Source organism: Drosophila eugracilis, unplaced genomic scaffold (genome assembly GCF_018153835.1).
Source record: "Drosophila eugracilis isolate 14026-0451.02 unplaced genomic scaffold, ASM1815383v1 contig_534, whole genome shotgun sequence".
In the NCBI taxonomy this organism is placed as follows: Eukaryota; Metazoa; Arthropoda; class Insecta; order Diptera; family Drosophilidae; genus Drosophila; species Drosophila eugracilis.
The window spans coordinates 6,113-33,466 of NW_024573410.1; the positions used below are offsets into that span (position 1 = coordinate 6,113).

The 27,354-nt window shown below is 43.5% G+C and overlaps 7 protein-coding genes across 7 annotated transcripts in view; 2 read left to right on the top strand and 5 right to left on the bottom strand.

Moving 5' to 3' along the window:
- The first annotated feature begins 257 nt into the window (after positions 1-257).
- Positions 258-1,187, top strand: LOC108111655. Its single transcript, XM_017221189.2, has 2 exons — positions 258-982; positions 1,052-1,187. The coding sequence occupies exons 1-2, from the start codon at positions 258-260 to the stop codon at positions 1,185-1,187; spliced, it is 861 nt and encodes a 286-aa protein (XP_017076678.2).
- A 230-nt stretch (positions 1,188-1,417) lies between these two features.
- On the bottom strand, positions 1,418-3,616 carry LOC108112389 (double-strand break repair protein MRE11). The gene is made up of 5 exons (XM_017222233.2): positions 3,387-3,616; positions 2,257-3,331; positions 1,998-2,158; positions 1,634-1,943; positions 1,418-1,569 (listed from the first exon to the last, which is right to left on the bottom strand). The coding sequence occupies exons 1-5, from the start codon at positions 3,611-3,613 to the stop codon at positions 1,480-1,482; spliced, it is 1,863 nt and encodes a 620-aa protein (XP_017077722.2). The 5' UTR covers positions 3,614-3,616; the 3' UTR covers positions 1,418-1,479.
- Positions 3,617-3,963: 347 nt separating this feature from the next.
- On the bottom strand, positions 3,964-5,748 carry LOC108112400 (lysosomal thioesterase PPT2 homolog). Its single transcript, XM_017222245.2, has 5 exons — positions 5,535-5,748; positions 5,280-5,421; positions 5,120-5,227; positions 4,487-4,760; positions 3,964-4,429 (listed from the first exon to the last, which is right to left on the bottom strand). The coding sequence occupies exons 1-5, from the start codon at positions 5,679-5,681 to the stop codon at positions 4,231-4,233; spliced, it is 870 nt and encodes a 289-aa protein (XP_017077734.2). The 5' UTR covers positions 5,682-5,748; the 3' UTR covers positions 3,964-4,230.
- Positions 5,749-6,149: 401 nt separating this feature from the next.
- On the bottom strand, positions 6,150-7,940 carry LOC108111314. The gene is given in 5 exon segments (XM_017220712.2): positions 6,150-6,694; positions 6,697-7,232; positions 7,314-7,412; positions 7,500-7,591; positions 7,853-7,940. Coding segments are annotated over 5 exon segments (906 nt in total). The 5' UTR covers positions 7,871-7,940; the 3' UTR covers positions 6,150-6,533.
- A 479-nt stretch (positions 7,941-8,419) lies between these two features.
- On the bottom strand, positions 8,420-16,700 carry LOC108112193 (kinesin-like protein KIN-7O). Its single transcript, XM_041819297.1, is given in 14 exon segments — positions 8,420-8,744; positions 8,801-9,223; positions 9,284-9,493; positions 9,550-9,699; positions 9,761-10,036; positions 10,092-11,198; positions 11,272-12,169; positions 12,225-12,517; positions 12,519-13,698; positions 14,914-15,800; positions 15,858-16,042; positions 16,045-16,203; positions 16,266-16,388; positions 16,446-16,700. Coding segments are annotated over 13 exon segments (5,916 nt in total). The 5' UTR covers positions 16,585-16,700; the 3' UTR covers positions 8,420-8,744; positions 8,801-8,914.
- Positions 16,701-17,163: 463 nt separating this feature from the next.
- On the top strand, positions 17,164-25,202 carry LOC108111859 (kinesin-like protein KIN-7O). The gene is given in 17 exon segments (XM_041819295.1): positions 17,164-17,435; positions 17,493-17,615; positions 17,689-18,035; positions 18,093-19,006; positions 19,115-19,282; positions 19,507-20,689; positions 20,691-22,373; positions 22,375-22,761; positions 22,763-22,858; positions 22,860-23,114; positions 23,172-23,188; positions 23,328-23,442; positions 23,503-23,670; positions 23,727-23,975; positions 24,036-24,141; positions 24,202-24,710; positions 24,771-25,202. Coding segments are annotated over 17 exon segments (6,606 nt in total). The 5' UTR covers positions 17,164-17,296; the 3' UTR covers positions 24,918-25,202.
- LOC108111869 (protein abrupt) overlaps positions 25,146-27,354 on the bottom strand; it is a 46,708-nt gene continuing 44,499 nt past the window's right edge. The window contains 1 exon segment of the mRNA XM_041819300.1: positions 25,146-27,324. Within this exon segment, the coding sequence (XP_041675234.1) occupies positions 26,891-27,324 (434 nt within the window). The 3' untranslated portion in view covers positions 25,146-26,890.

A 27,354-nucleotide genomic window follows, 5' to 3' on the forward strand; every position in this document is an offset into this window, starting at 1 on the left:
CCTCCGAGTAGCTACTGTTCCATCACCATCCCCAGGTCCAAGCGCCAACATCTGTCTGCGTCCCATCGAACACGCCAGTTCTTTCCGTCTGAGTGCGCCGCAATCTCCGATCGCAATTTATAAAAGCTCTGCCCGCCCAGCGATTTCGCTGCAGTAGCATCCCCAGATTGCCGGCAAGTGGACGTGGATATAAGCTATCGAAGACCCTCTTAAGTTTAGGTCCCTGGATAGCCGCAACCATTAGCAAGGAATTCACCATGAAGCGGCTCGAATGGCTTCTGCTCCTGGCGTTCGTAGCCTCCGTCTCAACGGCAGTAGCTCCACGAAGAAGACGTCACAGCACTGTGGATACGCCCGCCTCCAGCCTGAGTGATTGGAGCTCAGGATGGGGGTTTGGTCCTGAAATGGCGCTAGTGAGGAGGGTTTACGACGATTGCCAAGACAAAAATGACTTTATAGGCTGCCTAAAGCAGAAAGCTCTTCACGCTCTCAGTCGAGCACTGGATCAGGATTCCATTAAGATTGTGGATGGTCTGGTGCTGGAAAAGCAAAACCAGAGCGAAACGGAGAGTATCTTGGGCTCCCTGACGGATGCCCGTCAGTTTGGCAACATGGGACCCATCGACCGAGCCCTTCTCTCCAAGGCGGACAAGCTCATGCGGACGCATACGCTCAAGATCGATATGGACGGAGGCACAGGCATTGAAGAGGAGAATGCGGTGGGTCGTGGCCACGGGCACGGACATAAGAAAAAGAAGCACAAGGATGGGGGCCATATCAAGTACGTTGTGGCTGCCCTACTCACCGCCATGGGAATCGCTGGTCCTTTGGGTCTCAAGGCTCTAGCGGCAATCGCTGGCAAAGCTCTTGTCATCAGCAAGGTGGCTTTGACTATTGCCGGAATCATAGCGCTTAAAAAGCTCTTTTCGCACGACCACAGCGAAGAGACCAGCTTCCAGGTTCACGCCGGAGAGCACAACAGGTGAGTCCTGTCTTCCAACCGGTTCGGTTAAATATGGATTATCATACTCTAATATTAAATCCCCCTTAGGCGCAATACATATGTTATCCGGCCAGTGTCAAAGACGAGCGGTGGGGCTGGAGCCGGTGGCGTGGGCGTGAGCGCCGCCGGTGGCAGCTCATCGGTGGACCCTTATCGCTACTACTACGAGTACCACCAGCAGTAACGCGTGTGCGCAGTGTTTGGTCGGGGTCTGGAGAAATCTCTGCCGTTATGCGGCGGAGTCCTGAAGCAGCTAAGCTACCAAAGACTAACCGATCCACATATAGTCGGGCCAAGTGCAGCCCGACAAAAGCCGTTCACCTTAACATAGCCCTTAAGTTTTAGGCTAATCTATTATGCAGTTGCCTGAACCCTGAGAATGAAACCCAAATAATAAACGATATTGAAATGTACTTAGAGGTTATATAAAAGAAAGCTCCAATTTATTCAACTTAAATGGGGCTCTATAATAACAATTAATCGGAATCATCGGATATAACATAGCTGGCAACATTACGAGTTCCTCTAACGCTGCTCAGAAGGGTTTGTTGTTTCGCCGGTGCCCTCTAATCAAAGTAAAAGATTATAACATTAGAATCTTTAATTAGTTTCTTTTAAACTTATACAAACCGTATTATTTACGCTTACATCTAGCTGGGCTTTGCTCCGTGCGGCTGTTGAGGCAGTGGCACGTCCTCGTGCAGCACCACGTCCTTTGCCACGCCCTCTTCCCGTCGCGGGTGCTATAGATGAGTTCGCTTCGCTGCTCAAAACCGATGGGGACTTATTTTCTCCCTTTACTTTCACGCCCTGGGCATCAAGCATTTTTAACAGATCCTCATGCTTGTGGCGCACCCTAAAGCCCGCCAACTCGTCGTCAACGTTCTCATCGTTGGGCATGGATTCCATTAGATGATCCACGGCCTTTTCCTTGTAGAACCTGGTTAAAAAAATTTGTTTAAATAGAGATACTTGCGATTCGACGGCAACTTGCTTGACAATATTTTCTGCTGCCTCAGCATCTCTTCGCTCCACCAGTCGATAAGTCATCTCTGCCAGTGCCTTGGAGTGGAATAGCTTTAGAGGCTTATTCGACTTGGCCTCTTCGAAATAACGGTCCACCAACTCCTCCACGCGAGTGGCATTATCTGCCTCCTTAAATACATAATAATGGGAAAATTTAGCTTAATATAAATTCTCCATGATATGAAGATGTCCTAACATTGTAGATCTTTTCATCTTTCAATACTTACTAGTGCGCGTCGCAGGGCCTCCTTGTCCAGATTTACAGTCTCCGTCTTGGTACGCTTGATAAGTTTGCTGAACTGCACCACATCCTGCACATTGGCCACCCGCGTGCTGAACATCTGACTAAATCTAATGGTGTTGAACATGCAGGACTCATCTGTGTAAAGAAGGCGCAGCCGGATAAGCGGCAACGTGGGCTGCCTGGGATGACCGGTATGTTGGGAGGTTGCCCGCTGGAGCATGTCCTCCACACGATCCTTTGCAAATTGAAAGACTTTGTTAGAGGCATCGCCTTCGTCTAGTCCTAGTTCATCGGCCATATCGGGGAGTACGACAGATTCGAAAACGAAGGGTCGGACGGTCCGCAACGGAAGCGGATGGAGTTTGAATTTTCCCTTGTAGATTTCAAGGAGGCCGACGTGCTTCTTCTTAGCCTCGCCCTCAGACAATGAAGTGGGCACCGAGGAGCCTGGCTGGGAGACATAGAAATGCTTTTTAGCATTCTCCTCCGGTTCGATGCGGCAGTCGTGTTCATGACCCCAGATCACCAAATGCAGAAACGACGGCAGCAAATCCTCGGGCAAATAGTTTTTTGGTCCCCGATCAGCTCGATTCTGATGCACAACAAGAAGGTGGAACCAGTCATCCTCCACTTTCGACTCATTGCCGGCTTCACATTCAGCTGCCTTCTCGGGGCAGTTAAACTTGACCTTGAAGTCCTTGATGAGCCTGGCCAGCCGCCCGTCATGGATGTGACTAAGTCCGTATAGAGCCAACTGGCTCTCGCCCTTGCGCATTAGGACGGGGCTGATTTCCACCTGGCTAAGATCGGTCCAGCGGCCAAAGTAGTTGACTAGTCCCGAGGTGCTTAGCAGATCCAGGGAACTAAGGCGACCAAAACCACTGGGATCGTCGTGATTACCATGAATGGAAAACACTGGAATGGCAATATTTAGATTGGGATCCTCGTAATTCACAGACTGGTTGACAGCATTATGGAAACACTGCGCCTGATCGCTGAGGATCTCCAGGGAAACGGGACGATCTCCGAAAGTATAGCGACGCAGGAGTTCAATGCATCTGGTGGGGAATCCGGAAATTGCAATGGAAAAGATGCATCGTAATCTCTACTTACTTGTGCATGGAATTCTGGCTGGGTACGGCATCGTGAAAAAGGTCCCCGCCCAACAGAATCATGTCCACATCCTCGGAAACCGCCATTTCCAGGATCTCTTCGAAGGCTGTGAAACTGTCCTCTCCGCGCACAGCATCCTTTTCGCCATAGCCCAGATGATTGTCGGTGGCCACCATGATGCGGATCACGTTGTCCACATCTAGTTCTGCTCCAGCGGTGTCTTCCATGATGTCTCTCTTTAAAACCCCCAAAATAAACCGCGACTTTGCGCCTTATTTCGCCAGAGTTTTAAGTGTTACCAGGTCGCTTTATTTATTAAATATTTATACTACTTAATACTAAAAGTGCGGGATTCTTGGAATATTTGAATTATAGGAGCTGAATCATTTTAAAATTAATTAAAACCATAAGCTTTAAACAAGTTTTCAATTAAAGAAAGATTTGTCGTTTAATCTTTTAGTTATTCTTTTAATTTATATTCAAACTAACCCCTTTAAAGTATGAAATTGTTTGAATTAAGATAAAATATATTTTATTTTTCTCAAGAAACAGTGAAAAAACTATTATTAAATTTCCAGTATCATATCAACCACTTAACTTTACTCATATTTACCTAAATAATATATATAATATCTAATCAATTTGTATAAATCTCCCCTGAAATCTACAGGGATTGTAAACAATCTATAGCTAAATTACCGATAAAAGATCATTTGAGTAGCCTGTCAGCCAGGTAGCAACTTCACAATAATGCTTATTGATGAGAGCGAGCTTTTCTCCGCCATTTCGATCACAGCCCTTTGATCGCTTCAGTGCTATTATGAATGTTCTATTGGTTATTTGTTCAGTCCAGATATGGCATTATCACTTCGTGGATGACATCCTTCCGAGTGTGCCAGGCAAGATGGTGAACATGTGGTTTAATCACAATGATGAGCTTCCCACCCTCCTGCAGAGTCTTTATGCCGATGGAGTCGGTAGTGAAAATCTTTCGTTTGATGAATGGAATCACATCCATATTTTCATCGTAGTAACTAAAGTGGCTGAAATAATACAACAGATATTAAATTTCATAATATAACACATAACTTAATTCTTACCTGGATTGCCAGGGGGTGATCACATCGTCGTTAGGCCCGCCTATCATCACCAACCTATTGAGCCGCACCATACCCATCTTAAAGGATGTGGAATTGGAGGTCTTCTTCTCATTGTTAATCAGAGGGAGGAATTCGCTGTACTTCATGTATAGCTCCTGCCTCTGAGGATCATTCCAGTAGCCACCTACCGAAGTGTGCTGACCCACTCGTGAGTAGAACAATTCAAAAGCCGTCTTTGCCGCCAAATCGGGAAATATCAGATGCAGGAAGCTAGCTGAAATAAGACATTTATTTAATTATTATCATATATTAATCTTAATATAAATATGTACTATCAAAAATCAGAACACAAATCGAGACAAAAAGCGAAGCTACATTTTAGAGAGTATTATTTTTTTATGCGCTATATTTAGCCTAAAACTATGAAAATCTCTGGTAAAAAACTAACCTCACTGCAAGTTTCAAAACATACATTACATAATATAAATTAATTTTTTTGGAAACGTAATGCATTAATTCTCGGTTGATAAGGACCATTTTTATATTACATCTAAATAGATATATTTATAACCATTACTCAGCCATTCTTAGGGGAATCGACTTTAAGTTCTGAGATCACTGAGTTTAACTTACTTCCATATTGTCCCGCCTGTGGTGAAGATAGGGATATAAATGTCTTCACATTGTGATCGGGCAGACTTTGGATGGCCGCCCGGGCCAGAAGGCCGCCCTGTGAGTATCCTGAAAGTGATATTAGGAATCAGGAGAACAACAATAATGGCAGATGTACTACCTAACACTATAATGCCCTCCGGATGAAGCTTGCCCACTTCGTTGAGGTAATCCCTTACTTGGTCAACCTGCCGCCAGGCGTTCTCCAAACTATACCAACCACTGAATTTGTCGCAGTTGTAAACAATAGTCCCAGGATGAAACTACAAACAGAAAACAAACGGTTATCAGTTTTACTACGTTGTTTGTGACGCATTTCACCTTGTCACTATTGTTTTGGATGGTAAACAATAACAAGGGGAATCCAATAACAAACCTCTTCGATTTCCCGGACCAGAGATGACATTGATTCGGCTCCGGACAGGATTCCATGTAGAATGACTACCGGTTTGTAGGCCTGTGAGCTGTAGATTGCCGAGCAGAATGCGAAAAACGCCAGAAGGACTCGCAAATGAAGCCTCATTTCGCTCCGAACAATGGATTTGCTTTGCAACTGTTGTTGTTGATTGTATCCGTATCTTTATTTGCTGCTCTTCTTCTTGAACGTTCTGAATATGCGGGTTTTTAATCCGACATGCGAATGGCAGTCTACATTCAACGCATTTATGAGCTGGGCGGTATTTTTGAAAAAATACTTCTGAATAATAATTGATTTAATTAAATTGCAAATTTTTGTGCTACGATTTATTGGATCAATTCAGTAAATAAATTTAAACATATTTAAAATAAATAAATAAAAACAAATATAATAGATCTGTAGTTTAGCAGCCGATTCCAGAATCCATATTCATAAAGGCTTTTCAGTTTTACTTATAAAAAAGTTTAAAATGCAATTCGTTTAAACGAAACTGGAATGTTAAGCTTGGAATAAATCAAAATTCTAACATGTAGGCTTAATTAGCTCCAATAAAATCCCCGAGATCAGCGGAGCTTAAAATAATGCTCGTTTATTCACTTTCAACTTACACACGATCGTCGTTATATACTTTGCACTATTGTGTCTTGCATAAATTTAAGTCTAGGCGCAGCATACCCGCTTTGCAATTAATATCTACGCTCTGTGGCTGTCGATCCACAGACTCGTCTTCCATTTCTTACAATCCATTTGTCTTTCGGGCCGGGAACAAGGTGATTTCAAGGTATATCAAATATGACAACACTTAACAGTTTAGGCTTAGGGCTAGGGCGGCATCTCAACCGTTTTGTTTAAGAGTTCTCGATCTAGATTTGTAGCGGGTCTGTTCTAATTTACGTGATTCGTTATGCGGCCAGAGATCTAATAGTAGAAATCTAGCCCGTTCCGAGGGCTCAGGCCTCACCCAGCCACCTCTTCGCTGACAAAGTCCAGCTTAACCACCTCGGCCGGCAGGCACTCCTCGACGTCTACCTCGTTTTCCTGCACGTTGATGCGGTTGAGGGTCATAGACACGTCTGGTCCGCATTTCAAGCCCGCTGGCGCCCCAGCCGGTGATGCCGTGCCGTCGTCGCTGGAGGATTGGAGGTGCTAACCACATCGTCGGCAATCACCACCGTAGGGGAGAGAACTGTAGATACTGTGGACACAGTCGGTGCTACGGGCACCACGATCTGTGTCGACGAGCAGGTAGACACTACATGGGGCTGCTGCACCACTGTCGCCGTAGTAGATGTAGGGTGCTGGATGATGATGTTCTCCGTGATGGTGGGCGTATTGTTTGTCGAGGAAGCCGCAGCCTGGGCTGCCAACGCAGCGGCCTTTTGCATTTGCTGGTACTGCTTAACGGTCACCGTCGTTCCCGTCGTGGTGGTGGTCTGTGGATGCAGTATGATCTGCTTGGGCTGTGCCACCAGCTGCACATGCTGCACGATGGGCTGAGACTTAAATACTTGAGGAGGTGGCTGCTGAGGTGATTGCTGCGACTGTTGCGTTGGCAGCGTCTGGAGAACATGTTGCACCTGCTGGACGGGCACTTGCTTGGCGGGAATGCCGGCGTCCTCAAAGGCCTTCTTTTTCAGCGCTTGGCGGATCTGAGAGCTGCAATCAGCAAAGGTAAGTTGGGTTAGCATGAACACACTGGACAATAGGTTCCCTCGCCAGGATTACAGGATCACTTACACGGTGCGGTTCTTGATGCTCAGGCTGATCTTGGTCAGGTCGTCAGAGAAACGCATTATGGACGAGTGCAGCATGTCGATCTCCTCGTCCGTCCACTTTCTGCAGCCATGGCGAGGGAACAAAGGACACAGAAACACAGCGATTAGTGTCTGCCGAATCTCGGGACTCCACTGAGGATAAACTTACCCGGAGGGCGAGTCCGCGTTGGGATGCAGCTGCATGGTTAGATCGCCAAGTCTGCTGAATGCCTGTCCGGCGGCCGTGAATATCTCCCCCACCTGCAAGAGCATCCGGATTTGCATCCGGAGTCAGTTTGTTGTTACCGCGTGCAAATTCAAAACAAACGCACCGCCCCCCGCCCACCGTACGTCAACACAGAGAACATGGAACAACAAATTTCCCACTCGCAGGAGTGAGACAAACGAACGACTCTTGACTCTCTCCCGCGCCGCCTTTTTCGGACTCCGACGTGGGGCCTCTGGTTGTACGATTTTAGTGGGAGTGGTCGCCGGCGGATGTGGCTGAGCACTTGCACCTACCTTGGTTGCCGAGTTCATGGCCTTTTTTTCGCGGGGCGCTGCTTTTTAGTCGTAATTTTCTGTTTTGCCCAGCGTCAGTGTGACCGCAGAAAAGTCAAGGAAATATACTGTCTAATATATACTGACTTTTAAATACATACTTTCAATAACGTATTTATTTATGATATATACCGAAAAAAATTAAAAAACGAGCAATATATTAAAACACTGCACAACACTGACATCGTAATTTTTGCGCATATCGACTTGTCGATAGGCCAAACAGTTGGACACCGGATTCTAAATAGAGCCGTTAAAAGCCATCCTTAATATAAGATATAAAAAAAGATTTTGTATTTAAAAAGAATAGTTTATAGTTTATTTAGTTATATTGAAACAAAATAAGTTATTTAACATATTTAGGACATCTAATTTAACGAAGACCACATTTTCAGTCTTCCATATAAATAAACTCAAGCAAATGTTAACCCATTAATTTAACTAATGCTGAATTAAATTCTCGTTTTTGATCACTTCTGCTGTCTTACTATTTGTATAGCAATTTTCCCAAACAGATAATTTTAGATATACATATAAACAGCAAACTTTAAATATAAAAGGTTGAGCCTTTGCAAGTAACACTTAACAAAAAGAAACCTAATACTTGAATAACATTCATCATGACTTATTTGGCTACCTTCCCGGAGCCATCGTTTCCCTAAAATCCCTGCAGCTCATCGTTGCGAAAGTGATGCTGTGAGATGATATATTTTTAACTATCTCTTGTAACTCTTTGATGCTAGTGTTTTTAATATAAAACCAATTCCAAGCGTTGTTTGTACTCCTTATGATTGTTTCCAGTTCGGAATCAGTCTGTAGGTGCAGTTCACCTCAACACAATGTCAATTTCTGTCTGTAATTAAAATCTATTTACTTCTTATGCATCTCAGCTAATATAACTGTACTAACCCTCGGGAACCGCAATATTTTCACAATCGCGAGTGCCGTTCCAACAGGACTGCTTGCGGTGCTCATCATGAGCCGTGATCCGTCGATTTCGCCGCACCGTAAACTCAAGACCATTTAATTTCTTTTGAGAAATAAATTTTTTAAAGATTTTTCCTTGGATTTTGAGAAAATTATATGTACCTTTGGCTCACTAATTTTCATTGTTCCAGAAGTAGGCGAAACGCTGGGGGAAGTTGACTCGAGAAGTACACTGCCGCCGTTCACTTTATGAGCTTGTAAAGCCGCCACTTCACTCTTAAGGTCATTCATGATATCGGTGACAGTGCACAGTTTTTCCTCAAGGCTGCGTTTGTCTTCTAATAGGCTGGTGATGGTGCCATGCATGCGCTCCCTCTCCGTTTGATAACTGTTTTGACGAGATTTCTGCAATGAAAATCAAAATTATAAATGGCATAGTAAATTACAAAACTCCCAAAATATTACTAGAGTTGAACTCAGGTGCTCGCAGTCCCTTGTAAGCTCATTAACTCTCTGTTCATTCTCGAGGCTCTTTTTAACAGCATCAACCGTGGCTAGTTTTTGTTTAGTCAAGTCTTCCATAAATGCTGCCCGATTGGATGAAAGCTTAAGAAAAGCTTCATCCTTTTCTTTCATCAGCTGTCTGTTATTTTGCAGATCAGCTTCCTTCAATTTCTACGTTAAGATTCAATGAAAACTCTATTTTAAAACCGGAATTAATTCAATATTACCAGAGTTGATCGTAGCTCTTCGCATTGCGTTTGAAGAGAGCTATGATGCAAATCCACCGATGCCTCCAAGTTGCTCTTCTCTTTCAATATATCAGAAATGGTGGCAAGGAACACTTCCTTCTCCTTTTGGAAATAAGCCTCTTTTGATTGCTGAAATATTAATAAACAATACTGTTAATATCTTCCTTAATAGGAATATCTTAAGCATTACCAAATCTGATCGAATCATATTGCATTCCGTTGTCAATTCATGAACCTTTTCACCCAGGTCAAGGTTTTTGTTATTAGCTGCCTCCATGGCCAACTGGTGTTTACTCGAGTTTTCTTCCATGGATGCAAGTGCTGTCTTATTGGATATCAACTGAGCCTCAAGTCTAGCATTTTCTTCATTCTTCTCTCTAAGTATGGTCAGGTGTTCCTCCAGCTGTTTATTATTATTTTGCAGATAATTTTCTTTTTCTCGCTGGAATTGATTTGTTTTAGTTTTCTAAAAAAGATTAATATAAAATTAAAGTGAAAGAGGTTATTCAAATGAAATTTACTAGATCTGTTCGCAGAGTTTCGCATTCTTTGTTCAGTTCTTCAATTCTGCTGCGGCCTAGCTCCAGTTCCAGTCCTATTTCTGTGGATTTTTTATTGATTTCATCGTCCTTGGCTTGTATCCGGTCTTTGAGATCGGTGTTTATTTTTTCCAATTCTTCCAGCATTTTCTCCAGATTCTGGGTATTCTTCAGCTGTACTTTTAGCTCTTCTTGCCCGATCGCCAATTTGCCATTTGTTTCTTGCAGAGATTCAAGCTTGAGTTGCAGCTCGTTTATTGAACCATTTAGTTCTTTCACCTCACGTTTAAACTTTTCTGTCTCCATTGACGCCTTTTCCTCAACTTCTTCGAGCTGCTTTTCCAGAGCTAATTTGTACGCACTGGCAGTTTTCTTTGCGTCCATAGCATGCTGTAGCTCTGAGCGAAGCTGTTCAATTTGTACATCTCTGCTGGAGACTCCATTCTGGGCATCACGCACTTTCGATCGCAAGAGCTCTACTTCCTCTTCCAGGTTCCCGGACAATTCTTTGGCCTCGGAAAAGCAAATTTTTAGCCGTTCGTACTCGGAAAAGAGATCATCATAGTCAAGAAGCTTGGACGTAGCCGACTTCAGAGCGTTTTCCAGATCGGTTATCTTGGCTGTTAAAACTTCGAGTTTGTCCTTTAGTTTGCTGTTCTCCAACTCCTTCTGCTTGATAATAGTATGCATTTCATGTTGAACTTTCTCAAGCTGCATAAGGGTGCTTGAGTGCTGAGCATTGGCATCCTGAATCTCCGACTGTAAGGTAATCTTTTCTTGTCTCAATTTATCCAAGTCTTGAAGATATTGCTCACACTTTTCCTGGAACTCAATGGTTATCTCAGCCTTAGTAGAGGTTAGTAGACTTTGTAGGTCCTCCTGGCTCTTTTCGTACAGCTTTTGTAATTGATTTTTCTCTATTTTAGCTTCTTTCAATGCCAAATCCTGGTCAGATTTCGATTTTTCCAGCTCCCCAATAGTAACTTTCATGGTGCTATTATTCCTTAACATCTCCTCCCAGCTGTTTCTCATCTCATCAATCAAGGCCGTTGCCTTATCTCGATCTTCATCGGCTTGGCTTAACAGCTCCTTCAGAGTGGCTCCTTCATTATGTATTTCCACCAAGAAGTCAGAATCATTATTAGCTATTTGCCCCTTCCACCTCAGCCAACTTTAGCTTCAGAGTTTCTTTGATTTTTTGCAAATCGGACTGGTGCTGCGCAATTAAACCATTCCTGTCTTCCTCAGCCTGAGCAATTATCTTTTGAAGATCAGATTTAATTCTTTTCATATCTGCCTGACAGCGAGCCCTAACACAAGACAGCTCTTTCCCGGCCTGAAATAGTTGTTCCTTCAAAGTGGCTACACTGTTGTCATGTCGTTCTTTACTTTCCTCCAGCTCTAGGCTATAAGTACGGAATTTGGCTCGGTTTTCATTTTCGCTCGTCTCGATCTTCATCATATAGTCCAACTGCAGGTTGTTGATTTCATCCGTCTTTTTCCTCTCCAAAATTTGTATATCTTCTTGGGCCCTCTTCAACGATTCTTCGAGAACTTCTATTTTTTGCTTATATTCGGAAGAATCAACTGTCTGCTCCTGCTTAATCTGCAGTTTCAAAGAATCTGCCGCAAAAATGCTGCCTTCTTCGAGTTTCGCATTTCTTGCTTGGAGTTTTTCGATAATGCTTAGGTTATCGGAAAGCTCTTTCGCCTGATTCTCTAATTGATCCTGTTTATGCTGGATCTTCTCCTCCAACTCCGCAAGCCTCACACCCATTGATGAGCACCGCTCACCCATTTCCTCTATATCTATCTGCAGCTTAGCTATGTTCTCATCCTTCAGCTGCATTTGTTTCAATTGAATTTCCAATTTGGCCTGGAGGTCACACACCTTGTCCCTCAACTCTGCTAGGGATTCTTTAAGACACATTACTTCATGTAACTCATGATCTTTTTTATCGGAGGTGCTTGGGGCTGTAGTTTCTCTGGTAACTTTATCCTGGACCTCCTTGTACAATAAACTCATCTCGTCATTTTGTTTTTGTAGGGAACTCAATCTGATGCTGGTAGCTCTCAACCTTTTCTATTATAACGTTCTTTTCCAGGAGGTCAGATTCTAGGTCGGTCATCTTTACACGCATCTCACCGATAAGTGCCTTGTCTTCCTCAATGAGGGTCGTCTTATTTTCGACTTCCTGCTTTAATTGCGAAATTTTTTCACGGAGTCGCTCTTCTTCCCCTATAAAACCCTGTTCATGACCAATTCTCACAATCTGAAATCTCTGGCGCTTCAGAAAGCCTTTTAAGCAAAGAGAATCAAATGAGTCTTGCTTACCGGTTTCGCTCTCAATGTACTCCGGAGACCCGAGAAAAAGTTTTAGTCCTAGAACGCTTTGATCCCGATCCACTCGGGTGGTTCTGAAAAAGACGACTAATTCCGGAATGGTCATGGAGCTCGATCTGTTGGATGGACTCCATCAGCTTGACAAACTGCTGCATAAGATCGCTATCAACTTCAAACAAATGCTCCAGATCGCTGAACTCAGTACCTAGCCCGGAACTCTTCATGGACTCCACATCGAAGTTTGAGGGTCGCTGCTTTAGCTCCTCTCGGAGGGCATCATTCTCCAGGACACTTTCCAAAAGTTGGTTGGATAGACTTTCGTATTCCCGTTGGATATTGTTGAAATTCGACTTCAATTCATTAAGTTGTGACCTGAGAACTTGGTTTTGAGCGTTCAACTCTTCTACAAAAGATTCTGTATTCACAGTTTCCAAAAGTTTGCGCTGAGCATCTTCAACTCGCTCCTTAAGATTTCCAATCTCCGCTTGTAAATTCGTATTATCAGACTGCAGCTGCTTGCACTGCTCGTCAGATATTTTTTCCATCTGCTCATACTCCTCCTGAAGCTTCTGGTATTTTTGCTGGATAGCAACGTAATCTGCCTGCATGGTCTCGATGGTCATTTGTTGATCTAGCCACTGCTGCTCCAGTGAGTTATACCTGCCCTGCAGTTCTCCGAAGTCATCCTGGGTCGTCGATACCTGTCTGGAGAGTCGTTCGCATTCAGTGGTCTTTTGGGTAACCTCGCAGCTCGCCTGACTAAAGGCTGACTGCACGTTTTCCAATTTGGTCCTCGTTGCAGCAATCTCGGATCGCAGCTGATCACACTGGCAGGCGATCGTCTCGAGTCCCAAGTCATCCGTGATCGGCAGGTGCTCCAACTCCCGACACTTGCTGCAGATCCTCTCGCAGTTGGACTCAAGATCGGGACATATGGAACGTAAATCATCCTCTTTGCTATTGCGCAACACATCCCGAGAAAGCTCATTCAGGGATTTTTGCAAACCTTCAATGGTTAAATCCTTCTCGGAGAGGGCCGAAAGCAGTTCGGTTTCCAGCTGCTTGGACTTGGTCTTATGTGACTCAAAGCGCAGCCCCAGATCTAGTGCCTCGCGTTTATCCATTTCCAGCTTCTCAATGGTCCCCTTTAGCCTCTTCACTTCCTCCTCGTACTTCTCTATCGCCTCCTTTGCTATTTGGTTGGATTCAGTAAGGGCAGAGACCTCCAACCGCAGGGCATCGTAGCTAGAATGGTTAAAAAAAAAGAGTTAGTCGAGTGGATAGTAAAAAACGAAGAAATTAAAAACCATTTTCCTTTTAGAAGACTTTTCCACATAGGAAAACTTTTTACGCTGCCTGACTAAACGTGAGTTATCCGAGGGAATCGGGCATTTACAAAATGCCACTAAAAATAGAAGCAGCTGGCGGCATTAAAGTTGAAGTTGCACTAGGCGAGGTGTGTGGGATACACGGATATGTTCATGCAGTGGCAGTCAAAACAATAGTTGTCTCAATAATAGGTATATATTTCGTTTTGTGATTTGTAATCAGATTACGTTTTAATTACCTTTGGAAAGTAAAGCTTAAATTAACTAATTCATTTTTTCATTCCGTTTATATTATTTATTATTGCAAATAAACGTATTAATGCTCAGTGCTATTACTTTGACCGCAGTTGTCCATATGGTTAGGTGGATGCAGATCTTTTACCCTAGTCACTCACTCACTCACTCACTCTCTCCCGGTTTCAGTTAGCCAATCTATATGCGTTACATCACAGTCTAAAACGTTGGTGGATCGTCAGTAGGGCCGACGTCATCGATCACCCAAGACGATCCGCGGTGGAGTGTGGGAATAATGGGCGGAGGAAAAGCGTGCTGGTTGTTGGACAGCGGCAAATACAATGAGTATTTCGGAATTCCAGCGATTAAATTATCAAGAAGTTGGCCAGTTAACTGGCTTGTCGATCGGCTAACAGCCTTATCGCAATGCCAGAGCCACAAAGCGATCGAAGCAGGGGCGTCATCGCATCCAGTCAAGTCTATCCGCGAAACTGGCTCACAACTCTCGTCTCTTCCCTCTCCCAGATTCTCCCCAGAAAGACTTTTTTCTCGACGGCTATTTGCGTTGGCGTTTGTTTTGTTTTCGATTTCTACGCGAGCGCGCTCTGAGTGGAGCTTGTTTGCCCTTTTCGAACCGACTGCTCCGAGAAAGCGAAAAGAGCGAGCGAAAACTGCGCGTGGAAACAGTCGAGTAGAAGAGCTCGACGCGGTCTCCACCACATTTTCAACTCAGGTGAATTAGCGCCAGAGGTGAGTTTTCGCATTCAAGAGTGTGCATACGAGACTTTTTACTTATTCTATTATTTAAACCTTGATTTTCTCTTTTATAAAAAAAATTAATAAAAAAATAGATCGAAACCTTGGAGCTTGCACCAGAGCACTTTTTATTTTTACTTACTGTGAAACCGACTCCTGATCTTTTTTAGAAATATTTGTGAATACGGAAGGAATACTGCATGCCTCCTCTTCGTCCAAAAGGTTTTGGAGCTTCTGTTCTTTACTTAAAGTTGGGATTAATTCTTCTTTGAGAGATTGAGAAATACTGTTGGTTTTGGGAGCCATCTCCCTTCGTTGCGAATCGTTTGTGTGGGGATAAAACGTTGGCTTTGGCAGATTGCACATCTTTGATGGTCGCGGCAGGCGAGATTCATCTGTCACAGTTTGCAATAAAGTAGATGCATTCTCACCTTCTGATCCGGATATAGTCCAAGTGCGGCGTCGCTTCTGAATGCGGAGGTCGTTCAGTGAGGTGGCCGTAACGATTTTAAGCATGTCACGCTTGATGCGGCGCTCCAAATCCTGCACTATCAACTGGCTCTTGTTCTGGCGCACCTCCTCTGCTAGCTTTTCTTGCAACATCTTTACCCCGCGATCTAGTCGCCCCAACATAGTTCCATCGGATTGAACTTTATTGACCTGGGGTTTAATGCTGACCTTTTCGGCACGTTTAGCAAAGCTCAGGGTACATTGCGACTCTTCCATGATCGAAGGCTTGATTGTGCAGATGACGGAGGTTAAGGCATTGCCACCCAGCGATGGCTGCAGGATTTGAGTGAGTTTGGACTCACGAAAGTTGATAAGATTGTTCTCTACTTTCTCGGATAGGCTCTTGATAACGTTATTGAGAGAAATCAAGCTTTTGTTTATATGGCCGCCCTCCTTGAGGCGAGCACCACGGGCACCAGTTTGATCTGCCCTTTCGGATCCAGCCAGATCTACTAAGTTCAGCACGCTCAGAATTACAGCGTCATCGTCGCTACGATCCGATTTCCGGGACTCAATAACCTACCGGGCAGAAGGTGAAATAAGAATGAATAATAATAGCTGGACATAAGCACTCACTATCCGAAAAATGGCATGCGAGCGGCTGGATCGTTCGTTCATTTTGGTTTCGAGCACCATACGTTCTTTGTTGCCTGTACAGAGGAGGCGCAGGAGTTCGTCCTCACTGGTTATGATACACTCCTCGCAGTTTATGTTTACTACTGCGTTCCCAGACTCGAGGATTTTCACGTCCTGATTTTTTTGTTTAACAGGTCGTATATCTTCTCGTTGTAAATATCGATGTAACCCACGCGAAGTAGAAAGTCGCGCTGCGTGTCACTGGATATCTGTTGGAATATTTCCTTGGCGGCCAGCACGACGATACCCGGGTTCTTTCCGTCGCCCATCATGGTATAGGTCTTCCCTGCGATATATATATGTATTTATGGATAGGAAGGTGTATATATATATAGCACATGTACCCACCCGACGTTGTCTGGCCGTAGGCAAAAATAGTTCCGTTGAAGCCCTGCATGCAGGCGTGCACGATGTTCTTGGCCATCCGGTCAAACACCATCTGGTTGGTTGTGGCTCCATCGAATACATAGTCTGAAACTGAGGATGGGATTAAGCTAAAACGGACCAAAACTCAGATTGTCCACTTACCAAAGACACTGGGCTCCACGTGGCTGTCTACCATGTGGATGGAGCGGCCATCCTTCACCTGCCAGATCGTGGTGCGTCCGGACTCGCAAGGACGCACCTTGATGCACACCTGGATGGAACTTGCGTTCTTGGCAGCCATTTTTGAAAAATATTAAATTTTAACAAAACATACAGTAGACGAATATAAACAGAATATCAATGTTTTTAAAAAGCTCGCTCGACTGACATAGTTGTTTCTCTAAATAAATTCGAACAAATACCGCTTCGCAAGCGAACCAGTTCGAAGTGAATAACAACTTCAGTTCGAACCAGTTCGAAAGTATTTAAAAAGCTAACAAGATAATTATAATCTAGATGTAAAAAAGGAATCTCAGCTTATATCGCCATTTAATTACTAAAATATATGGCCGTTCAAAATAATGAACTTTATAATTGAAAGGAAACAAGACAGAGTAAATATTAAGGATATATTGTTTGGATTGGACACTGCGCTTGCATTGAATATTGAAATCAGAAGCTGAAAGGAAACTGAAGAAAAAACTGCCTGAGGAAATTTTAAACTGTTTGTTGTGCGCCAACATATGAATCATTTGATCACTTCTTGTTCGCTTTCATCCTCTTCACGAACCGGCTGTTCACTATCGACATTTGTTTTAATCGAACTAGTTCGATAATCACAATTAATATCGAAGCGGTTCCGTCGCTGATTATTCTTAAGCGGTATTTGTTCGAATTTAACGTCAAAAAAAGATGTCGAGTATTTTCGGTTTCCTTTGTGTCCCGTTAGAAAATATAATAGTCTTTTAACTGTGACGTTGTTATCGTAAATCGTTTAGATATAGAGCGTACAGATGGCAGCGAAAAACGCCAGCTCAATCCAGGTGTGCATCAAGGTGCGTCCTTGCGAGCCCGGGCTCACATCCCTCTGGCAGGTAAAGGAGGGACGCTCCATCCACCTGGCTGACAGCCATGCAGATCCCTGTGTCTTTGGTGAGTGGTCAAACCGAGTCCTAGTTCCTAGAAACTCTTTCTCATCCATATTTTAAGACTACGTATTCGATGGGGACGCTAACAACCAGATGGTGTTCGACCGGATGGCCAAGCACATCGTGCATGCCTGCATGCAGGGCTTCAATGGAACTATTTTTGCCTACGGCCAGACCTCGTCAGGTGGGTACATGTCCTATATAACCTCTTTCCTATTTCGTGTACCTTACCGTAAATTCATTTATATATGTCGCAGGAAAAACCTACACCATGATGGGCGACGGAGATAACCCTGGCGTCATGGTGCTGGCCGCCAAGGAAATATTCCAACAGATATCCAGTGAAACGGAGCGCGACTTTCTGCTCCGCGTGGGTTACATCGAGATATACAACGAAAAAATATACGACCTACTTAATAAAAAGAACCAAGACTTGAAGATCCATGAGTCCGGGAATGGGGTAGTAAACGTAAACTGCGAAGAGTGCATCATAACCAGCGAGGACGATCTCCTGCGCCTCCTCAGCATGGGCAACAAGGAACGTACGGTGGGCGAGACAAATATGAATGAACGCTCCAGCCGCTCGCATGCTATATTTCGGATAGTGAGTCCATTTTTATTGTAATTATCATTCGTACGTATTTTAAGTTCTGTCTCGCAGATCATTGAGTCCCGGAAATCGGATCGTAGCGACGATGACGCTGTAATTCAAAGCGTACTTAACCTAGTAGATCTGGCTGGATCAGAGAGGGCAGACCAAACTGGTGCCCGAGGAGCTCGCCTTAAGGAGGGCGGCCACATAAACAAAAGCCTGCTGTTCCTCAGCAACGTGATTAAGAGCCTGTCAGAAAACGTGGACAACAAGTTTATTAGTTTCCGTGATTCCAAACTCACGCGCATCCTGCAGGCATCATTGGGTGGCAATGCCTTAACCTCCATCATCTGCACAATTAAGCCCTCGATCATGGAGGAGTCGCAGTCCACACTGAGCTTTGCTATGCGTGCCAAGAAGATCCGCATAAAACCACAAGTCAACGAGATTGTATCTGACGCAACGATGATGAAGCGGCTGGAGCGTGAGATCAAGGTACTGAAGGACAAGTTAGCTGAAGAGGAGCGCAAGAACGAGAGCCAGCTAAAGGTGCAGGACCTGGAGCAACGCATCAAGCGCGATATGCATAAGATAATCTCAAGCAATTCGCTGAGTGACAATCGCCAGCAGAAGCGTCGTCGAACTTGGTGCCCGGCGGCATCGGGTCCTGAATCGAAGCCTGTTGAGTCTGGGATCACAGACGACCGTCTTCTCCGGTTTTCAAAGGTGTCCCACCTACCGAAACCAGAGTTTTTTCCCAATTCAAATCAACCCAAAAAATGGGACAATATTCCCAAGACCATAAACATTCTCAGTTCCCTGGATATCGGCACCGATGGGAACTCAATTAATGAGGAATTCCTCCCCGCAGAGTGCGTTGACTTTGGCTCACCACGCCCAGATGTCCATAAAGCCTTGTTGACCAGCAGGCGTCTTCCAGACCTGACCTTGACGCCGATCGCAAGTCAAATGGGACCCTTAACGTAAGTGTTATTGAAATAACTTCATTAAGATTTTGATCATCCCTCACAACATTCATCACTTAACACTCGCATCCATCTACGCTTCTCGATCCATGCACTCATCTGCAGCATGGAGAAGGTCAAGAAGGAGGTACAGGACCTGCAAATGTTCACCATCTTAGAGAAGCACTTTGAAAAGGAGTGCGAAGAGGTGCTGACTTTAAAAGAAAAGCTGGTCGAGGTTACATCTCAGCGGGATCAGTTAGAGCAAGATTTTTAAACAAGAAAGAGTGGTGAGTTAAAGGGGGTTTCTTTCGTTATGATCTCCTAAAACATAATAGGATCCAGAAAGATAAAATATTAAGATCCAGTATAAGATATAGCGAATAGTCGTCCGATATGGTTTTAATTTTCGAAAACTAGAAACTAAACCACCATTTCATATTTTCTAAACTAAAAACATGGACTAGGCTAGTGGTTAAGTTTGTACTAAAGATCGTTTCCTTCTTGTCTTATTATAGTTACGATGCTCTTCAGGAAAAGGTTAGCACCTTGACGGCAGACAACGAGATAGCAAATTTGAAAATAGGCGAATTGAAAGAGCATTTAAGTGCTTTGAAACAGAATGTGGCCAAGTTGGAAGTGGAAAACCGCGAGGCAGTGAGTCTCGAGTTTGAGTTCAAGGCCCATAAAAAAACGTCCAAGCTGCGGGAGAATGACTTGCTTTTAGCACTTTCAGAAAAAGATTTAGCTATAGAAAATTTGCAAAAGTCCCTGGATAATTTATCCCGGGACGTGTTACGCAACAGCAAGGAGGACCACATGCGTTCCATGTGTCCAGAGCCAGAAGACAGCTCCGACGGAAATTGTCATAAGTGCGGCCAACTAGAGCAGCTCCTCGTAACTGCTGAATCCAAAAACGCTGCCTGCGAGTGTGATCACCTGCGATCTGAGATCGCCCATGCAAAGACCAAGTTAGACAGCTTTGAGGCCTTCAGCCAGGCAAGCCGCGAGGACTCGACAAGAGCGATGGAAGAATGCCAAAGTCTCTGTAACCAGCTTTCTAAGGCTCAAGAAGACTTCGCACAACTGCAGGAAAGGTACGACAAACTGCAGCAACAGTGGGAGGCTCAACAGCTGGCCAGTAAGATCCTGCAGGCGGACCACGACGTTGTTCGGGAAAACTACCAGAGGTTAAAGAAGGAAAGCGATGACATGGGGCGAACATCAAGCACCTCTTCTGTGGAGTGCCAACAGTTGCGGATTGAGAAAACTAATTTGCAAAAGGAGATTCTAATTCTCGAGGAGCGAGTGGAGGAGGCCCAACGCATGCTTAAGGAAAGTCAGAACTCTGAACCCGCTATGGAAAAGATAAATATACAAAATCAAAAGCTAAAAGCAAAACTTACCGAATTGGAGACCAACTTTGAAGAGATTCAACGGGAATACGACTGCCTTTCCAACCAACTGATGGAAAGTGTCCAGGAGAACGATGCTCTGCGCGAGGAGCTGAAGCAACGGCCGAACAACTATGATTTGTTGTCCATGAAGAGTTCCGGTATAAGCACTGGATTCTGCGAACCAGAACATGAGCCCAATATAGGCAGTGACGTTCTGCAGCAGTTTATCAAGCTATCAGAGTCCGTCCAACAGATTGAACTCCAACACCATTCCGGCTTAGGTCGCCTCTTCAATGCGAGCAATCCAGGAGAAAGATCAAAACTCGCCAGTATTAAAACTTTGCCTCCAGTCTGCTGAGTACGTAGAAGGTGACACAGAACAGTTAGATACACACGATTCCGTCTGTCTCAAAGGTTTCCTTAAGCGACACAGGTTTCAGATTATGAGTCTAAGTCCGGAAGACTTAAATATGGAAAGAGATAAGCGCCTCCTTGATATTATTTCCCAGCTGGAAAAGGAAGTAGAAGAAAAAAGTGCCCTAATGGAGGCCACGGAGGCAACCATCAATGAGATGCGCGAGCAAATGACCAGCCTAGAGTCAGCCCTCCTGGAAAAGAGCGTTATAGTGAATAAGGTTGAGGACTATCAGAGGCAAATCGAGTGCCTAGAGAAACAAAATGCGGAGATGACGATGGTATACGAAGAGCTGCAGGACAGGGTAACCAGGGAGAACTCTCTGAGCGAGAGCCTGCTTAGAATTCAACCTGATGAGGATACCCTTCCAGGTAATACTTTAGCTATCGATACGAATAATAAGGAGGCGGATGCTCTGAAGGCATCTCTGGCTGAACAGAAGAACAAGGTGTGTGAACTTCAGGCTAAACTGGAAAACCAGGTAGCTCAGATAAATCTGAAAGATGATAGAATCGTCGAGCTTCAGAAGGACTTTGAGGAAATGAGCGAGCGGTGTTTATCAATGGAAGTGAGGCTTGCTGAGTTGGAGGAGGATATTCAGCAAAAGCAAGAGCTACTGGATCGCCAGGCACAGAAGCTGTCCGATGATCTACGCACCATCGATCAGCTCCAAGAGAGAAATGCCCAACTCTTTGAGAAAAATATTTCATCTGAGGTAGAGCAGAATCAACTAAAGGATCTTAGAGAATCGTTAAAGACAGCCAATGAACAGCTAATTTATATGCAGAAGACAAAAGAGGATAAAATGCAGGCCTTACAAGACGAATATATGCTGAAAATTGAGGAACGAGAGAAAGAAAACCGGGAGATTAGTCAGAAGTTGAAGGAGTGCGCGGGCCACTATGACGCCGTTGAGGCATCGTTAAAAGAACAGCTATTGCAGGCGAAGGAGGAGCTATCTACTGCTACAGCTAGCTATCAGACGGATTTGGAAAGGCTTAAATGTATTCTTCAAGAAAATATTAATCAGGCCGAGAGAGAAAGGAATAATTTGACTGCCCAACACCAGGCAGAGTTGGAAAAAATCAGGGAAATACTGAATCAGAATGTGGCTGAGGCTAAAGCACAAAACTCCCAGATTAAAGATCAATTAGAACAAGCGGAGGAGGAGCAAAAAATTGCACACTCAAAACTTGAGGAGATGAGCAACTCTTTTGAGGAGATGAAAAGTCATATTGTCGCTAAGACCGAAACCATTTCTTACTTGGAAAATATGAAAGCTGAGCAGGACTTGGCATTAGATAAACTACAAATGGAAAAAATACGACTGGAGAAGCTATATGACAATAGCCAGGAGCAGCTGCAAGCGCAGGCGGTCACTCAAGACCAGAATTTCTTGGTGGCCCAATCCCGCAATCAAGAGCTCGATTTGATGCTGGCCTCATCAAACGAGAAGATTAAAGAGTTCAAAGAAAAGTGTGAGGAGCAGGTTCGGGACTTGGACAAATTGAGGCAGGAGAAGATTGCATTGCAATTGGAAATCGAGAATATTAGTGCGCAGCATTCAACCACCTTTAAAGAAACTTGAAGAACTGCAAGCTGAGATTGGTACTTTAAGCGAACAGAGGGACTTGGGAAAGCAAGAGTTAGAGGAAAAACTCAATACATTTTTGGGAAAAATTGGTGATCTCGAAGAAAAACTTCAAGACGCACAACTCAAGGTCGTTGGACATACCGATCTTCTTTCGGAACATGAACGACTAAAACTCTGCCTTGCCAGTGCAAATGAACTGGCGTCCTCTTTGCAGAATACGGTTAAGTGCCTGCAATCGGAACTGCTTCATCTTCAGCAAGATGTCTCCAACCGAGATCTAGAACTGGAAAAGCTTCGCTTAGAACTGAAGCACGCCGTTGATGCAAAGACGACTGCGAGCACGGAACAATTACATCTAGAACATCAAGCTCAAAGAGGTCGAGGCACAGATGTCAGGCCAAACACTAGGGTTCCAACGTCAGGTGAATGATCTGAAGGGTTCGATAGTTGAGCTGCAGCTTAAGTTTAAATCTCTGGAAGGAAAAAAAAGATAGCCTCGAGTCTGAAAATGACGAACTAAAGGTGAGGCTAAGAAATGTCCAGAATCTAGAGAAAACTTTGGAAGAATTGGAAAAAATAAACGCTGATCTCAAAGAGCAGATACAAGCCAAAGACGTTGAAATTATTAAAAAATCCACGGACATAGGTCTGGAAACAGAGCTAGGTCGCAAAAAAATTGAAGAACTGAACAAAGAATGTCAAAACCTGCGGTTTGATTTGGTAAGTTTAATTTCTTTAACAATTTTAGTTTATATATTATTATACATATACATACAGGAAACCAAAACAATTCAGTTCCAGCGAGAAAAAGAACGCTTTGGCTGCACTATATCCCATCTGCAAAGTAATAATCATCAGCTGGAGGAAAAGCTGACCATGCTTAGAGAGAATAATGAAGAGAATGCCAATAAGGCAGCACTTGCATCCATGAAGCAAGACACAACTAAACACCAATTGGCCATGGAGGCAGCTAATAACAAAAAAATTTGAGCTGGAACAGAAGGTTCATGAACTCACAACGGAATGCGACAAGATACGATCAGATTTGGTAATAGTTAGGAATACCATTTTTCAACTTAAATTATTTATAAAATGCATTGTGTTTCAGCAATCAAAAGATGCTTGTTTCCTAAAGGAGAAGGAATCTTTGGATGCCACTATTTCTAATTTATTGAAAGACAAGCGTAGCTTAGAAGAAAAGTTGAGTATGTTCAATGAAAATGTGGGTAGAGCTGAGGAACTTGCAAAGGAGTTCGAGGAGCTGAAGGCAACTTTGGTAAAATGTGACAATCTTATAGTGTAGTAGATTTCTCATAGAACCGTTTTATTTAGAAATCGAAGGAAGCTGGATTTCGAATGGAGGAAGATAGCATGGCTCACACAATTGATAGTCTATTAGAGGATAAGCGCAATCTTGAGGAAAAATTGTGCACAGTCAGTGAAATTATGGCTAAACTTGAGCACGAACTGGCTGTTTTACAACCTTCCAAAGTAAATGAGTCAAATGCGCCCAATGGATCGCCAGTTGCGCCAACAGCGAGAAGGAGTCTGGATCGGAGTCCTGGTGCTAGTGGTCCAAGGGTAAATTTTTTTTTTTATTAAATTCAAGCCATTATAGTCCCTTTAATATGTTTATCGCAGAAATCACTCGAATTGCGAAAGAAAAGTCGAATTAGCGTTCATGATGAAAGGCGGCAATCTTACTGGAACGACTATAGAGAATGTGGCACCATGACAGATCCCGTGGGTAAGAGCAGTTGCTGTGGCGTAAATAGCCACTTTTTCCCATCAATGATTTCAATTTCAGACAACAAGTGCAACTGCGTAGAGCTGAACACCAAGCTGCAGGAGTGCCAGCGTCAGTCCTTCATTCATGAGAGCCAAGTGACAGCGTTGACCTTGGAATTGATGCATCATCCTTTAAAGGACGAGAATGCGCAATTAAAAAAGAGAGTTTTAGACGAGCAGGAAAAAGCACGGTCCGAGCAAAAACGGCTTAAGACTAAGCTTCAAGATCTTAACGCCAAGATCAATGATCTCACTAATACTGCTGCACTGTCCGCAAAATCGGTCGGCGACCAAGCAAAACCTCATACGACAAGTCTGAAACCTGCTACAGTACCGGCCCAAACTCAAACAGAATCCGATTTGGAGTCAATCCTAGAGAAAACGAACATAAAGTACCAGGATGCTGTTAGCTTGCTGCGTTTCCGTTACAATCTCATAAAGGAGCTGGAAGAGAAGCTCAGGCAAAATGAAAACAATGACACTTCGAATATAACATCCCTTTCGGCAGGTCAATACAGTGCGCTCAAGGTTGTTATATTTTTATTTTACCTTTACTTATTATACTTAAACTAACCATTTATCTTACAGATACAGTTTGAATCGCAAAAGAAGGAAATGGCTACGATCAAAAATAAGTACGAAACTGCAAAGCGCATATTGGTAATGCGGAAAGATGAGTTGGATCAAATGCGAGAACAACTCGCTAAATATGAACCAACTGTAAAAGCCAAGTAATTGCTATAATTTTTAAGTATTTGTTAAGTGTAAATAAGCTTTGGGGTTTGGTTTTAAATTCAAGTTTTGCCATGAAATTCTGATTTTTAGTTGATTAAAACAGCTGCTAGTCTGGATTAAATAGGTTGCACTTCACCGTGTTTTCTTTATTATAGAATATAAATTATAGTAAAATGTAATATTATTAAGTAAGCGAAATCAACCCCCATGTTTTGAGAAAAACACAGATTGTCTTTATAACGGGGCTTTATTGTAATGTCAATAAATATGTATATAACTTTCTAAGCACATGGATGTCTACTTATATTGCTTATGTAACGACTTTTAACTAATATATTTTAAACTAACGACTTAATCAACTTGCATTAGCCTTAAATGCATTTTAAGCCTACGAAAATGCAATCTATTGCACTCTCCCTGCGCCAAAATCGGGGCGAGAGCGAGAGGAGGGAAAAAGTGTCTAAAACCGAAAGTTACAAACTAAAACTAAGAAAACCAAAAATGCTCGCATTTACTTTTATTTCGTTTTATTCACATCATCTGCCTCAACCAATCTCTTGCTATATGCTAAGTTAGGTTACTCGTGAGTAATTAGAATAGATCTCATATTAAGGGTAGCTAAAACACTCAAAACAAGCCAAGTGAAATAAGTTACACATTGGATAGAGCGCGGTTAAGAGCTTACAAATAAATATCCAAGTAAATTACATTTAAATTAATTGAGGTAGAAAATTACTAAATTAACACATATATTGTTGGTCATAAGGCAAGTTGTAGCGACTCTTGTAGAGCCTGTGCTCATCTCCGATTGAAGATAACCATAAACCTAGGATAACTGAGGCATATTCAAACTAAATACATACAGGAAACGCGTAGTTACATCTATCTATGTCTTGCTTGCAGTGCTGCCACACAAACTAACTAGCCTAATTTATTTATAAATATATATATGATTCACACTGGATATCATTAAGGAGGTCCACCTTCGAGTGCTAACGACCGAATGCTGAGTATGCTGAGGTATTCAATTCTCTGACAAATAAGTACAGGCATTCATATGTATGTTTGTTTGTATCTATAAATGTAAATACGTATACCGAGTGTGCACTGTATACCGTATGTATGTAGGTTGTATAAATAATCAATTTCTTGTTTTCTGATCCCCTAAGGATACTAAATCTACTAGCAGATTTCTGCTGTTGAAAATTGGCAAGATTCCTGGAGATGGAGTACAGGACCAGTCACAACTCATGGTAGTTTTGAGGTTTGCTTCAAGGTTCGTTTGTGTTTAACTCTTTCGCTGGTTGAGGTAGTTCGGTTGAGTTGTTCGGATTCGTCCGCGAGTGTTCCTGAGATATGGTAACAACTGTGAATCAATGGACGACTGGCTAGACTTGGAACTGGAAGGCTGTGGCATGCATGGCACATCTGAATTATCTGCTGGCGTTTGGTACAATACTAACATACGTAAGTGTTAAATGCGACGGATCGTTTGGGGTCTGCTGCTGCTGGTCTAACAGGAATATTCTTATATATTTACAGGCTCTCTTTCAATGTGAAAACTATCTTATTCTAGACTACCATTACAAATTATTTTTCATGCAGGATGGGCTGTCGTGGGGGTCTCTCCCTTCCTATCTTTCTCATCGATTTGTATACACAGCAGGTACTTGTGTATATAAATATATATGTTTGTGTATAGGGGTATATATATATATATATATATAGGTAGATATAGATATCTGTATAGTTAGGTAGTTTAAAAGCACAACATAGAATTCTACTAGGCCAGCTCTGGCAGCGGCACAAATATGATTTTAGTCCTAGGTTTCACTATCGTATTGTATCGTATCGTACACATAAACTGGTATACATGAGGATAAGGCTACTCGTTACATATGTTCCATGGGTAATCGGTATACAACTGTTCATGTTCATATTCGTGGTTCCCTCGCTGGAATCTCTGGCTCCTCCTATGTGTTGTGTACTCCCTCGTCCTCCGAGTAATTCTCCTCGGCATCGGAGTTGGCCACCTCATGGTTGCTGCCCGATTGATTGATGTCTAGGCCCAGATCCATTGGTTCCGACCCATCGCGTCTTATATCGCCCTCGTGGTCCGCCATTTCATCGTGGCCCATCATCCTGCCGCCCGAGTTAAGAGCCAGTGGTCTGTGGGTATTGGGCGAGAGGCTTCCCGCAGCTTGATCGTGTCGCAGTATAGGCTCTATGGTCAGTCCGGGTCCGCTCTGTCCAAAGGCGGGATTTCCGGCGGCTAGCTTGCTAAGATCAAACTGTCCAGGGAGAAGTCCCGGCGGTAAGCTGTCTAGACTGTGTCCCATAGCATTTAACTGGGCCATCTTGGCGCGCAGAGCTGCAGCTGCTGCCTGCTCCTGGGACATACCCATGCCTAAGATTAGAAGAGAAGACGCAAATTATT

What these genes read in the sequence shown, in the direction of transcription:
- LOC108111655 (XM_017221189.2), top strand. Translation starts at nt 258, where the DNA reads ATGAAGCGGCTCGAATGGCTTCTGCTCCTGGCGTTCGTAGCCTCCGTC. An exon ending in CACGCCGGAGAGCACAACAG is followed by an intron (nt 983 to 1,051) that starts GTGAGTCCTGTC and finishes AATCCCCCTTAG; the next exon opens with GCGCAATACATATGTTATCC.
- LOC108112389 (XM_017222233.2), bottom strand. Translation starts at nt 3,613, where the DNA reads ATGGAAGACACCGCTGGAGCAGAACTAGATGTGGACAACGTGATCCGC. An exon ending in AGGCCCTGCGACGCGCACTA is followed by an intron (nt 2,159 to 2,256) that starts GTAAGTATTGAA and finishes TATGTATTTAAG; the next exon opens with GAGGCAGATAATGCCACTCG. An exon ending in ATGTAAGCGTAAATAATACG is followed by an intron (nt 1,570 to 1,633) that starts GTTTGTATAAGT and finishes TACTTTGATTAG; the next exon opens with AGGGCACCGGCGAAACAACA.
- LOC108112400 (XM_017222245.2), bottom strand. Translation starts at nt 5,681, where the DNA reads ATGAGGCTTCATTTGCGAGTCCTTCTGGCGTTTTTCGCATTCTGCTCG. An exon ending in GGAGGGCATTATAGTGTTAG is followed by an intron (nt 5,228 to 5,279) that starts GTAGTACATCTG and finishes TATCACTTTCAG; the next exon opens with GATACTCACAGGGCGGCCTT. An exon ending in ATCACCCCCTGGCAATCCAG is followed by an intron (nt 4,430 to 4,486) that starts GTAAGAATTAAG and finishes GTATTATTTCAG; the next exon opens with CCACTTTAGTTACTACGATG.